Consider the following 13,980-nt stretch of genomic DNA (forward strand, 5'->3'; position numbering starts at 1 on the left):
GGGGGACACGTCACTGCAAACGGATGTGGAAGCGTCTACACGGACTGACCACGTACTAGCCCGTGAAGCAAGTCTCCACAAAGGATACCTGCCACCCAGACCACCTTTTCTTAGCACAGTGCCATCTGTTAGATACTGAAAACAAAAAGAGAGTCACGAGCCCTATGGCTGGACATTGTAAACACACCCATCGTGGGTCAAAGAAGAAATCATAACAGAAATTATGAAATGCATAGAAATAAAAAATAATGAAAATGCCACACATCACAGTGTGTGAGATGCAGCTAAACACGGTGCTGGGGGACATTTATAACCTTCAAGGTACATATTGGAAAACAAGACTGAGAACTAAGAACTGAATTTAAGAAATGAGCACAAGAACAGAACAGCCCCAGAGAAAGAAGATAAGAAAATACACAGAAAGGGGCAGAAAGACATTTTGAAAGGAAAAAAGATACTGTAGCTGAAAGCTGATTCTTTGAAATGACTAATTAAATCGACAAGCTCTGGCAGGGCGGATCAAGAATACTAAAGAGGGGCACAAATAACACACTAGGATAAGAAGCACCACGACTACAGGAGTAGCAGAGATGAAAGACAGTGAGAGAACAATATTAATTCTGCCAATAATTTTGAAAACGTGGCTGATGTGGAAAAAATTCCCGGTAGAATGTAACTTTCCAAAATTAATTCAAGAAGGGATCAAAAATGACGAAATCAGCCACTTAAAATTTTCATCCACAGGAGATCCGTAGCCCAGGAGAGCCCTCCCAGTCAAGGGACAGATTATTCTGATCCTACACTCACTCTTCCAGAGAAGAGAAAAAGAGGGGACTCCCAACCTCCACGGGTCCACCTGCCCATCCATCCACCCATCCATCCATCCCTCCATCCAATTCCTCCCCCCAAGAATAAATTGGAAAAAGATGGTCTAACAGAAAAATGGGCAAAAGACACAAAGAGAAAGTCTGGGTGGTCAAGAGACACGTGAAAAGGTGCTTGGCCTCCAGGGCATGAGGACGCGATCCTCTACCACACCTGGTGCCGTGCCACCCTGCAGACTGGCAGGGATCAAACGTGAGACACCGTGTCGCTGAGGTTCGTCCCCCACTGCTGAGGGCCCGCAGGACAAAGACCCTGATGCCACCTCGCAAACGTGGGACCCACCCCTCCCTCCACCAGGATCTGCCTCAGAGATGCAGCTGCCCTCCTGTCCCAGGAGACTGCACGGGCGTGACTCTCAGACGACCCGGTGAGTCCGGGGCCAGAGATTCAGCAATGGAGACTCCTGCTGTGCCCACTGCCGGGCAGCCCCGTGAAGACGGGAGTGTCCCCGAGTGCCCTGGCCACCCGAGGCTGAGGGTGATGAGGGGCAGAGCCCAGGCCCCTCACGGGCACGGAGCTGGAGCAGAAAACACACCTTTTAGGTCTGGGGTCCTCACTGCAGCATAACTTGCTGTGTCCTGACTGTTATGGCCCAACTCTAATACTCTGCTAGAATTTTAGTTTTATCACTTTTAAGAAAAAACAATTCTTTAAAAAGTAACTCATTCCAAAAATCACCTATCACTTCGAGGCAGAGGGGTGTGTCAGAGCGTGGCACCAGGAATTTTCTCACATTTAAACCCAGGTCCTGCTGTTCCCCGTCCCGGGCGGGGGGTGGGGATCCCCACGGCTCATGTCCCCAGCAGAACCCACACGCGGCTGGCAGCTGGCCCTCCTCCCAGCACCCTCTGCCACGGTCACGTCCAGCGAGCACCTCGAGCCCACGTCTGCCCCCTCGCATTTCCACGGCGGCCCCTTGTCTCCAGTCGGCCCCGGGGCTTCGCACGCTCCCAGCCTTGACTTACAACAAAACGTCCGGGAAGCGGGGAGAATTCACATCTCAAAATATCAAAATCCCCTGCTGCCTGGGATTTTATTCTTTCATTTAATAGGTATTACTGAGCAGCCCAGTAAGAACCAACAGGGAACAAAACAGACAAACCTCCCCCCGGCCTCACAGAGCGTCTTTCTAGTGGGAAACACAGAGCAGGGTCCCGGGTCTGCGGGGCGGGCGGGGGTGGGTGGCGATGCTCATGCAGGGGCCCGAGTGGAGACGGCAGGGAAGGGGTGGGGAGAGGAGGTCAGGCGCGCTGAGCGGGGTGGGGGCCGCAGAGTGATGCGGAGCAGAGTGGCGGGCAGCTTGCGGGGAGATCTGAAGGACAGAGAGGCGTCCAGCAGCCCCAGGTGGAGAGCAAACAGGTGGCCGCAGCCCTGCTCGGCCAGAAGGAGCTGGTGGGAAGTCTGGTCCACGCCGCGTGAGCTCAGAGAGCCGGGCCGTGTGCCCTCGCACGCCCGCCTCTGTCTGGAAGGCGCCAAGCTGGGGAACCTTCGAGGGCCTCCCCTGGGAGAGAAGAGGGGGCCGGCTGTGGACAACGTCGTGTCCCGAGCGACAGACAGGGAGCCCTCAGCCGCCCTGTGGCACGTGTACCTCGTGTGTTGGACGTCAGAACCAAACTGGAAAGGAGGCGTATCCTAAGCTCAACCTTTAAGAAGCCGGCCTCGGGGGAAGTGGCAAGAAAACACTCAGGGGGAACGTCCGAGCTCCGGGGCGAGAAAGCCCTGCACCCTTGGATCGGTCTGGGGCTTCGCTGGTCGTAGCAGGTGTGGCGATGGTTTCCTGCTCTGTAGTTTACAAGGGCCCACACCGCAAGTGGGAAGAATCTCGAGGTTACAGCACCAAGGAAAACAGTCCTTAGGATATCCCGGAGGAAGCTAGGCCAGAGTTTGTGTTTTTCAGAATACACAGAACTCCACTTTGCTGGGAGTATCTGGGCCGGCCAGGAAACTGTGAGATGATGTAGGCCCAGGCCCCTGTCCTCAGGTGCACACGCCCCATCGCCCCCTCAGAGCCCCTCGGGGCAGCCACACAGCCGCCGTCCCAGCCCAGCAGTAACCTTCCCGCATCTCACAGCCCCACTCCAGGTTCAGGCCCCCGGCCACTCCAGCAGGTGCCCCTGCCCTCCTTTCTTCTTAAGGAGACAGAAGATGTCTAGCAGGGCCCCCTGTAGCTCTCCAGCTGACCCACACCCACTGCCCGCAGGCCGGCTCTGCTGACCTGCTCTCCTCTGTGTCCGCGGACCCTCCGGACAGACGCACCTGCAAACTCTCTCCCACGTGAGAGTCAGAGCAGACGGGACCTGTGGGCCGTCCCTACCTGCGCGCCCGCATCTCACTTCCTCTCTGTGGCCATTTCCGCGGTCTCACCAGGGCTGTTGCCCAAGGTCCGTTTCCGGTCCTCCTCTTCCGCCCCAGTCCTCTGCCCTCAGCCTCAGTTCCAGCCTTCCTGCTGGCTCCCCTCGGGAGTGGCCGGGGGCCCCGCCTGCTCACTCCCTGTGGCTTCAGTGACCGCCAGCTGCCCACCAGCCCGAGCTCTCCCGTGGGCACTCAGGAAGCACAGCGCCAGCCAGGGCCCAGCGATGACACCCTCCCCCTAGAGGCGCCCGCCTTGGGGTTCCTGCAGGGCTGGGAGGTGGGTGCGGTGCCCGTCTGCCGGTTCAGGCTCCACGGCCTCGGCACTTTGAACTGCATCTGGTGACACTGCCAGACTCGGCAGACTCACAGCCCTTCTAGTGAAAACGCAAAGGCTTATGGAACTGGTCAGGTTGGTTCTCAACACAGTGTTTAAACAGCAAAAATAAACCATAAGGGGCTAAAGGTCGTGACTCCTTTCAATAAGGGGTGAAAGGACTGAGACTCAGCGGACAGTGGAGGGCGTGCGCCCAGGACGACATCCCCAGGGCTCGGGAGGCAGGTTCAGGCCCCTCCCCCCAGCTCCTCTGTCCCTGCAGGGGGGCTGCGGTGAGGCGGGCACCCCTCCCGGTGGGGGGGGCCCTCGCCTGCAGAGGGCGCAGGGCAGCTTCTCAAGGGGCGAGCGCCCGTCCTGTGGGAGAGGCAGGGGAGCCAACCAGGGGACAGGCGGCCCACACCCACGATGCAGCGCAGGCTCTGGCCTGGAAACTCGACTGGCGTGGTGGGCGGCCTGCTCCGCCGTCACGCTCCGGGGAAGCCGCTGGGTGCCACGGCCGACTTAGTCTAGTGACCAAATGTTCACGACACTTTCCAAGATGCGGCAGCCCTGCCCCCATAGCTGAGGGGGTCACAGGCCCGGGTTCCCTCCCCCACTGCAGAGAACATCCTCTGTGTCCTTGCACTGACCTCCGGCCAGCCCACTGCTGGCCCGAGGCCAGTCTCACTGGTATTTTTGTCACTGCTGAAATCCTCTTGAAAGAAGACAAGGCATTAAAAAAAAAAAAAAACCACCACAAGGGCCAAGCACTGTGAACACAGGAGTTTCCTGATGCCCGAGCCCCATAGTGAAAGCCCGTCCGTCAGCGCTGGATAAGTGGGGACACGGGCCGGAGCTCAGCGGCCCTGGGAGCTGCCCTGCTGCTGGGCCGGGCAGTCAGCGCCTCACCCCTACTCCCCGTGACCGTGATGGCCAGCCCCCTGTGGGCACGGCTCCCTCGACTTTTAAGGACAGGGGCTCGGGCCCAGCTTCTGAACATTGGTGAGCTCGGGTCTGGGAGACTAGGCGGAGAGGGGAGGCGGCTCACTGCCCTCACCTGGGCCACGCACCTGGGCCATGCACCTGGGCCCATGCACCCCGCAGGCGGCCACTGGGTGAGGTGTGCGCCAGTGAACTCGAGCGAATGAGGGAGGAGAAGCCTGGCGGGCTGGAGGCGGACCATGGGCTCCGCGGCCCCCGTCTCACATACGCTGCTACTGCTGCCGCCCTCCGCACCCTCACAGAGCATGACGACGTGACAAAGGAGAGACATTCCTGCTTGAAAGCCTCTTCCCCAAGGCTGCGGGTCACCTGGCCCCCTGTGACCTTCTCCACTGATCATGAACTTGGGCTGAATGAAAGGGTGGCATTTATCCCTGAAAAGCCACACGATTAAACAGAGAACTGGCCCCGAAGAAACCTCCCCTTGGGGGTGACATGTAACGGCAGAAGTGACTACCCACCTGCCCAGGGCCCCTCCCTGGGCCCTGCCCAGCGGGCTCCCCGCAGGTCTGCACGCACCACGCACTTTGAGTAAGTGACATTTCACTGTCACTGTCACTGAGGATTGCAAATGGCTTGAAGCTCAAACTATCCAACACAGTGACTCTGGGAGCAAGGCCGACCTTCAGCCCCAGCCCCGCAGGGGCCCCTCTGCTGTCCCCCCGCGGGCGGCCGGCTCCGGGGGCGGGCGCGCCCAGCACAGGCTGCGGTCCGCAGCTGGCTGCCCCGTTATCAGCATCATCAAAGGCCGCGGGGCAGAGGGGTGAAGCGCCGTCCAACTTCCCGGCATTAAAGATTTTTAAGAGACCTTGATAAAACTAGTGCGTCCTGCTTTTTGATGTGTTTCAGTAAAAGAACATTTTCTTGCTAGAAGTGCAGGAACAGGCCTAGTTGAAAGCCGGGTTCTCTATTGTTATTTTAAAATAACTGGCTCTAAAAATCAAAAGGCTTCAGGATGGTTTGAATATATAAACCAGTTGCCTTCTACTGGTAAAATTTACGGGGGAGATTGCTTTAAACGACGAGAGGGAAGGTGAAAAGCCGTGGACGCTTTGGGAAGCAAACGGGTATTTGCTGGGGAATATTCATGTGTGTGGCTAACCAGCCAGCCGGGAAGGAGAGATGCCACCAGGACCTTGGGTCCAGGACCTGTGACTTAGGTTAAAATGAACACCATCCATGACACACAAATGTTGTCAGGGGAAAACGGAGCCATCCCGGGTGCCCACCCACCGGAGCCCACTGCCCACACCCCTGTTGCCAGCCAGCGGCCTGTCCTAGTGGACGGCCAGGGAGCCCGTGAGCTCCGGCCCGTGTCCCCACTTGTCCAGCGCTGACAGCTGGGCTCTCACTATGGGGCTCGGGCATCAGGAAACTCCTGTGTTCACAGTGCTTGGATCTTGTGGTTGGTTGGTTGTTTGTTTTTTTAATGCCTTTTCCTCTTTCATCGTGCGCCTAGGCTGTGGACGGCCACGGGCAGGTGGCCGCACAGGCAGTGCCTCACAGGGAGCCGGGCCTGAGACTCTGGCCGCAGGTCCTACTCTCGGCCTCCGTGCCGGGGGCCAGCCCTCCCCGTCCGCCCCTGAGCTCGGCCATCGGCGGTGCTGTTCCAGAAAGCACACACCTGTCCTAGGGCTGGACTCGGCCACCCCCACTGGGCACCAGGTAACCCTGACCCTGCTGGGAGAGCGTCCTTGCGCTTTGCGAACCTGGAGAAGCCCCACTTCGCCTGATGGGGTGAGGGAGGTGAGTCCCAGGGGTGGCACGAGAGCAGGGCTCACAGCTGTCTCTGGGTGTCCCCGCGTGGGCCCGGAGCCCCCCACGAGGCCCTCTGTGTCTGGAGAGCTTGGGCCCCGGGCACCTCCCTGCTGCAGGCTGGGCCGGTGACCCAGGGCACTTGGCCCGCGCTGCCCGAACACCAGCGGCTCTCTCCTTGGACCTTCATGGTGACACCACAGCACGCAGCAAGAGAAAGCCACGCCGTGGGCGGGCGGGCGGGAACCTCCCAGGCTCCTTTGATGGGGTCAGGAGGTTGGTATATGACCTCATGTCCAAAGGCCATGGATGGATTTAAAGTTTCAGGAAGAGCACATTTCTGAAATTCAAGGTGGGACCTACAAATCAGGCCCGTCACGAACTTCAGGTTCCCAGCAGCAACCCCGGCAGCACCTCGCTCGCCCTGTCCCGTCTCCCCGCGGCTGGGAGGCTTCCTCCACCAGGAGTACCGGTGGGCGTGAGAAGCCCCGGCCGGACCGCACGGCGCTCTGGGCTGGAATGCTCCCAGTGGCCCGCCCTCCCTCAAACCCTGAGAAGTGCTCCCTCCTGGTCCAGACCCGACCCCCTGAGCCCGGGCCGTCAGGCCACAGTGCCGAGCCCAGCCCTGGGCGTCTCCCGAGGGTCAGAGCAGCAGGAGAGCCACAGTGAATCGGGGCCCTAGGCCCCGGCCCCCGAGATGGCGTGGTGACTCCTCCCCCAGAACTTGCCTTAGAACGCCCCAGAGACCCGACCGTCCACGAGCAGGACACCAGTGAAGGCGTTCTCCCCGTAACCCACACGTGAAGCTGAGTGCCTTTGAAAGGCAGATCCTGAACTGTCTTCCCAAGAGAAATGGGTTCTGCCTTTGAAACGAGTCCTGCCTTTCTCCCCACCTCCTTCTGGCCCCAACTGGATGGTCTGGTCAGGCGTGTGGCAGTCCTCCTAGGTGTGGGTGGCAGAGAGCGCGAACACCGCGGGGACAGCTGAGCAGAGCAGCCCCGGCCCTGAGCTGCGTGGGCCCCGAGCCGCCGTCTCCTGTTCTCCTACCTCGTTTCCCAGCAAAGCAGAGACGCAGGCTTCCGAGGCGTCGCAAATGGCTGTGAGGTCGTGGCCCCCCTCCAGCGCCAGAACGATTCGGCCGCCAGCCAAGCCCATCAGCTGCTTCGTCAGGTACCCGAAACCTGCAAGGGAAACGGGATCCAAGTCGAGGGCAAGGCCGGGCCGTGGCGCCGACACCTGGCAGTGGATCAAAGCGTCCAGGGGTGCATCACATCACGCTGCAGAGACCCAGGGGCTGGCACACGGAGACACCTGATAGAAGCCAGGCCGGACTGTAATCCATTCATTGAAGAATTTGGGTTCGGGATTCTTTCTGATCTCCTTGGGAATAGGAATTACGATTTCGGAGCTTTGATTTCACGATGCCACAAACCATCCCGTTTGGGGGCGGGGAGGACCCCGGGGGGAGCCCCTCCTCTCTCTCCTGCTGGAACCGCAGAGGCCAGGAGGCAAGAGCAGAGCAGGCAGCTAGCTGCTAGGCACAGCCACGTCCACCCCGGAGCCCGGGGGCTTCTGGGCAGCCGACGTGCCAGCACATGCGTGAGTGAGCACCAGCTCACACATCAGCACCACGTGTGCCCCTCCAGAGCTCTCGTACATCCGTGTCTGGGACACCTGGCTTTCATCGATAGCCGCAGTCCTTCCACCGCACCCACGTCATCCTCCCTCGGCAGAAAACGCCCGATGGGTAACGATATTACCACCCTCGGCCAGAACAGTCTGACGTTTACTAGGGAGCCAGGGAAAACGAGGCTGCGGGACTAGCCCCGTCACAGGCTGGCCGGTGGCAGAGCGGGCCCGATGTCGGACTCTCCTCCCTGGTACTTCTGCCCTCGGCCCAGTCACCTCGTCAGCCCCTCGCCCCCCCACCCCCGGGAGGTGGACTCCGAGAGGCTGCCCTTTGTTTCCGTCGTTCTCCTCCACGGACCCACGCTCTCCCCGTGCGGGGTGAGGGACAGGCTCTCCTTCACCATCTGCACTGACGGCCAGCACAGGGCCCCCCGGGCCTCGCGTGAGTCACCAGCGCTGCATCTAGGAGCCCCGGAAGAGCCCCAGGCACCTGGACCACTGCGACCCCCGGGGGGCCGGGCAGTGTGGCCGGCAGGGGCGGAGCTTTCATTTCTTCACAATTTGCTGTGACGGAGCAGAAGCAGAGGCCCTCCTCCCCTCCGACTCCGAAGTAAACGGGCTGCCAGCTACGCCCGTCTTCCCGGGTTTGAGGGTCTCCCTTCTCACCCCCCCACCCCACGTGGGAGGACAGGTCTCTCAGGAGCGCTGTGGACCCGGCCGCCGGCTGACAGCGCCAGCACGCGGGCCCCGCGCTGGCGGGCTGTACAACCTCACGCCAGCACGACCTCTGGGCAGAGCCCCCCGCGGCGGCTTCCCGGTCTACGTGGGCTGTTCACCCCGCGTTCTGTGGGGGCGCCGGTGTCGTGCTTTTGGTGAGATGTAACATGGAGTTTCCTTCCGCTGCCACTAAAGAGGAAGCCTGGCGTGCCCAGCGCCTCTGACGTCTGATCCCCAAAACAGCAGCACCCCCCGCCCCATGCTCTTGGTCACCCGCAAACCCGACTTACATTTGGCGGAGAGGTTGTAGCCTCCGAGGGGCGTGGGGTGGCCCTCCACGGCGTCGAAGCCCGACGACACCAGCACCACATCTGGGGCAAACTCGTTGGCGATCGGCATGACCACAGTTCTGCAAAGGGCGGGAGGAGGTGACACAGCGTCAGCCGAGGACGCAGCTGGGGAGGGGACTGGACGGCCACCAAGGCCAGCCGTCAGGGCCTCGAGGTCACCGCCCAGCACCGGGGACGCAGGGCTGCGTGGCTGAGCAGGGGCTCTCCTTCCACTGCCCCCTCCCCCACCAGGCCACACCGCGGCTACAGACGACTGACCAAAGACCCACTGCTCGTGGGCCAGGGGGATGTGTTAGGCTAATTAAAAGAAATCTAACACAGAATCTCTAAAGGGAAAACCGATGACCAAACTTAAGAGGACTGACCAATTAGAAATCTAAACACAGAGAAGCTCAGCGGTTAAGTTACATTCGGGAAACAAGCGGAAGGGTCTACCTGAAAGGCGGGGGGAAAGCGTTGTTAACACGATGCCCCTGCGCCCCCAGCTCGCAGCCTAACTGCACCGGCTCGTTCTGTAAATCACGCTTTGGCTGAGACTGGAGAGACCCCCGGCAAGTCAAGCGCTCGTGTCTGTGCCCTGAGCCGGCTTCACTGCGTCTGGAAAACCATCCCTGACTTCCCGTCTCCTTCCTGCCCCATGCGGGTGGGGTGCAGATCACGGCGCGGGGCCTGGGCTCCAGGGCGGGCCAAGCAGGGGCCACGTGGCTGCCGGCGCTGGCAGCCTCTGTCGACTCGGCCCCCCATCCCTGGCCGGAGGAGCCTGGGCGTCGCACCACGTGTCGGAAAGCCTGCCTGCTGCCCTGAGCCACTGCACAGAGGGGCCTCCCTCGTCCTGCAGCTTCCCCGGCACGTGAGCCCAGCTTGTCACCTCTGAGGCCCCCTCCCACCCCAGGTCTTCAGAGGCCCGCGTGGGAGGGCGTCAGCGCACTGGGCACGGCTGACGGTCCCCCCACGTGCCGAACTCCAGAGAGCGCCACGGCCACAGGGTGCAAGGCGGCCCGTGAAGGCTCCCACGGGTTCTTGTTCAGCTTTTACTGAAGGGTGAGGCTGCCACTTATGCTGGCCAAGTCAACCCCAGAGGACAACTTTGACCGAAGAAACAAAATGCTCAAAAGACTGAATGTTTCTCCATCCAGGAAGTACTCGGAATGCAACCCTGTTGAGGAATTGCTCTGATTTCAGGTGGTGGAAGGGCCGAGAGCCCCAGAGAGCCACACACAGGTGAAAACCCAGCCGTCCTTCTGTGCAGGATCCGTGGTGCAGAGCCAGGGCGCCCCGGCCCGGCTCCAGGGACCATGCACCACCTGGTGCTGGGAGACCCCAGGGGCGCCTCCCAGGGAGCGTCTGTCCTGCGGTGGGTCAGGCGCTGGTCGAATCTCTGCCATGAAGACCCGCACCGACCGCACGCCTGGCACTTCGCCCACCAGGAAACCCGCCTCCGGAGCGAGGGAGCCACGGACCAGGTGGGCCTTTCGACATCTCCCTGCTTTTATGTTTCTTTCTTCTGAGGCTGCACCCAGTTCAGTTTCCTCCGGAACTGTCTCTGCACAGCCGATAAAAGCAGCTTCAAAGGACCCAGGCTCTGTGCCTCAGGGACCACACCCCGCTTTGGGGGCCCAGGGACACGGCGTGTGACTCTAGACCAGGGGCTGGAAAGCGTTCCTGCCAAGAGCTAGAGAGTATTTCCGTCTTTGGGCCACGTGGTCTCAACACCACCCTTGTCACGGGAAAGCAGCCTCACATGATGCGTGAGCACATCGCCGTGGCTGTGTTCCAATAAAACTTTACTTAAAAAACACATGCTGGGTGGCTGAGAGTCCGCCTGCCGATGCAGGGGACACGGGTTCGTGCCCCGGTCCAGGAAGATCCCACATGCCGCAGGGCGGCTGGGCCCATGAGCCATGGCCACTGAGCCTGCACATCCGGAGCCTGTGCTCTGCAACGGGAGAGGCCACAACAGTGAGAGGCCCGCGTACCGCAAAAACAAAAACAAAAACCACATGCTGGGACTCGGCCCATGGGCCGCAGTTTGCCAACCTCGCTCCAGACTCCTGTCATTACAACTCTGGTAAAGTTCTACCACGCATGACAACAGCCCCAGCTTTTAATGTTTCTCTGTGCCACTGGGACGCTGTCACAAACGTTCCCAGAATCTGTAAACACGAAGTAGAGAAGAGCGCTGTCTTTTAAACACAGCATCTGGGTCAGAGCAGGCCTGGAGTACGTGTTAACAATCCTGCCACGGGGGCCAGAAGTGGGGAAATTCCTGGTCCAGGCAGGGAGGAGGGAGAGAATGCCTCGGGGATCCAGGAAGAACTGTCCTCTTTCATCTCCACGCCCAGCAGATGTGGTCTGTCTTCCCAAAGGTACAGGCCACCGTCCGCCCGTGAGGACCTGGCGGGGCTCTTCCACAAGGACCTCCATCATTCCAGGGAGGCTGGTTTTCACTTATTTTAATGAAGTTCTCGTCACATAAACTTTGACTTCAGGCCAGAGACCAGTTTCAGCCGTGGTCTCGGTATGGATTTTAAAGCCAAGACCGTTTTTCAATGAAAACCGCAGACATCTCAATGCAGACACCAGCTCATTCACCAGGAGCTCCGGCAGCCGTTTTGAAGCAAGTTCACGTTGGGGGGGCTTTAGTTCTCTGCTTTGAAGTATCGCTGAGCTATTGCATTTCTAATCCCCCCACAAAATTAAAAAAACAGCCCTGTTAGAATCATCATTAAAGGAAGTTAATACCAAGAGGGTCTCTGGTGTCTGTGCTTGGTGTGTGGCTTTACCCCAAAGCCAATCATAACGAATTGTAAAGCACAGTTGATCCCACGTGTGGGTGTGTGGTAGGGTGTGTGTGTGTGTGTGTGTGTGTGTGTGTGTGTGTGTGTGTGTGTGTGTGTGTGTGTGTGTGTGTGTGTGTGTGTGTGCGCGCGCGCGCAGGGTGGCAGGTGTGGGTACATCGTCAGGCACGAGCGTAAGCAGCTGAGACAGCTGATGTACGTGTACACACATGCTCACTGCATTTTCCTGATTTGGGACCCTCTAGGTTGTAATCCCAAACACTTGCTAAAGTAAGAAAATCTGAAATGGTGCTGTATGCCAGGCGTGTGCTGAGTGGGTCTCCAGCACTGATTTGCAGTGAGCCCTGAGCCCCGACAAATGTCACCTCCCCTCGACGGGACTTGGCCTCCTTGCAGGTGAGAAGAGGGCTGACGGCGGCCCTCCTGACAGTCCCACCGGCCTGCCTTCTAAACCCTGCAGCATCGCCCCACCCAGGACCCTCGTGCCGGAGGAAAGCTGAAAGCGCACCACCGATTACTAGGCTCTGCAGAAGAAACGGGAAACTGGCCTTACATTTTATTTCTAGAATGACATTCTAAGGGACAGCTTAGCCTGAAAATAATAAGATGTGAGTATTTGCTGGAGGCCTTCTCTCAAACCACTGCTTTAAGGTGAGTGTGTCCATGGGGTCCCCTGTGGCCTTCTGCAGGGCAACCGAGGGCAGAGAGGGGTGGGCTGGGAGCTTCCCAGGGTAGCAGACCACTGATCGTCCGCTCACAAGGAGGCGAATGCGCCAGTCCCCGAGAGAAGAGGTGGCCGGGTGCAGCCCTCCGAGTGGGAAAGCGGGGAGGAGATGGTTGTAGGGACGAGCGGCGTGTGTCCCAGAGCCTCTGCACCCCTGGGGCTCATGCCGGGGGTGGAGCTCAGGTGGGCAGAGCCGTGCAACCCACATGTGCAGCTGCCCGTCGCCCTCCTGAGGCCTCCTCTGGGCCCGATCCTGGGGCCTCTGCTCCGGACACCACACTGTGCCCGCCCCTCTGTCCTTAGCTCGCCGGCCGGGCCACACCTGCGGCCAGGTTGCCACGGGGAAAAGCTGGGCTGGGCGTCCGCTGAGGGGCGGGCTGGGCAATGGGGCGGATGTCTCTGACGAGCCAGTTCCCGCTCTTGGAAGGTGGCAGTGCCAGGTGTTGCTATGGGGCACTTGCAGCTCCCAGAATCGTTTCTTACAAGCCACCCTATAACCTCAGGTGATCAGATTATGGGGCGTACCAACACGCCATCTCCAAAACTCACAGTGGAATCTAAACGCAAGAGCTGATTCAATAATCTGCTTCAACTTCTAGAAAGAAAGGAACTTTCGATTCATCCCCCAACCAGGGCCCTGCACAAAACCCACCACACCTGTGGTCCGCACGCACTAGGGCACAGCCTGGCGTGGCCAGCGAGCCGAGGCGCTGTCTTTGGGGGCTGTGCTCACCCACGCCGGGGCCTCCACCGGAGCCGGGGTTCAGGCCGGGTCGCTGCCCCTGGGTCCCTGCTGCCCCTCCAAGCGCCCCGGAGGCATGGTCCACACACACTGGCCCCTGGAAGCTTCACCCACACAGGCCTCCTCCCTCACTGCCGTGCTGTCAGCTGGTCTCGCAGTTAAGCATCCCCAGCTGGGGGAGCGCCCGTGAGCTGGAAGCGCCAGGCAGAGGCTACCAGCGGTGGCTTTACAGGAGGCTGTGGCCTGGGTGGTGCCTGACAACACCGTTGCAATAATCACAGCATTCTGATCGCTGAGAACTTCCTTTTGCTGTACGTCGTGCAGGTTCTTGCTTTGAGGGCCAGGGCGAGGGCAGGTGCGTTCCCTCTGGGATCTCCGCACACCTGCACGGTGGGCGTGGCCTCTGAGCCTCCCTGCTTTGGGGTCCCCCGCGTCCCTTCAAGACCCCTCTCCACCAGGACCGCCCGGCGCGTGTCTGGAGCACCTGCTCGTCCAGCAGCCGAACTCTGCTGCGAGTCAGAATCAGAACAAAGACGGTGATGACGGGAACTCAGCGGCCCCGGCCTGGCCGCCCGGACGGCGATGCCACGGCCTGTCGGGACAGAGCTGGACCTGGCGGGCAGGCTGAAACCCGTCCACAGTGGACGCCGTCCCCGCTCCTGCCCCTCTAGGCCCGGCCGCCCTTGCCCACGGCCCCCCTCCCACTCCGGAGC

At 60.2% G+C, this 13,980-nt stretch overlaps 1 protein-coding gene across 4 annotated transcripts in view; it reads right to left on the reverse strand.

Annotated features, from left to right (window-relative positions):
* The window catches only part of HDAC4 (histone deacetylase 4), a 287,137-nt gene that overhangs the window by 9,295 nt on the left and 263,862 nt on the right, over positions 1-13,980 (reverse strand). For all 4 annotated transcript variants that reach the window (XM_049711988.1, XM_049711989.1, XM_049711987.1 and 1 more), the window contains 2 exons: positions 8,944-9,062; positions 7,355-7,488 (listed from right to left, as the gene is read on the reverse strand). In XM_049711988.1, the coding sequence (XP_049567945.1) occupies positions 7,355-7,488; positions 8,944-9,062 (253 nt within the window). The remainder of the gene's footprint in view (positions 1-7,354; positions 7,489-8,943; positions 9,063-13,980) is intronic.

Source organism: Orcinus orca, chromosome 7 (assembly GCF_937001465.1).
Source record: "Orcinus orca chromosome 7, mOrcOrc1.1, whole genome shotgun sequence".
NCBI classification, from domain to species: domain Eukaryota; kingdom Metazoa; phylum Chordata; class Mammalia; order Artiodactyla; family Delphinidae; genus Orcinus; species Orcinus orca.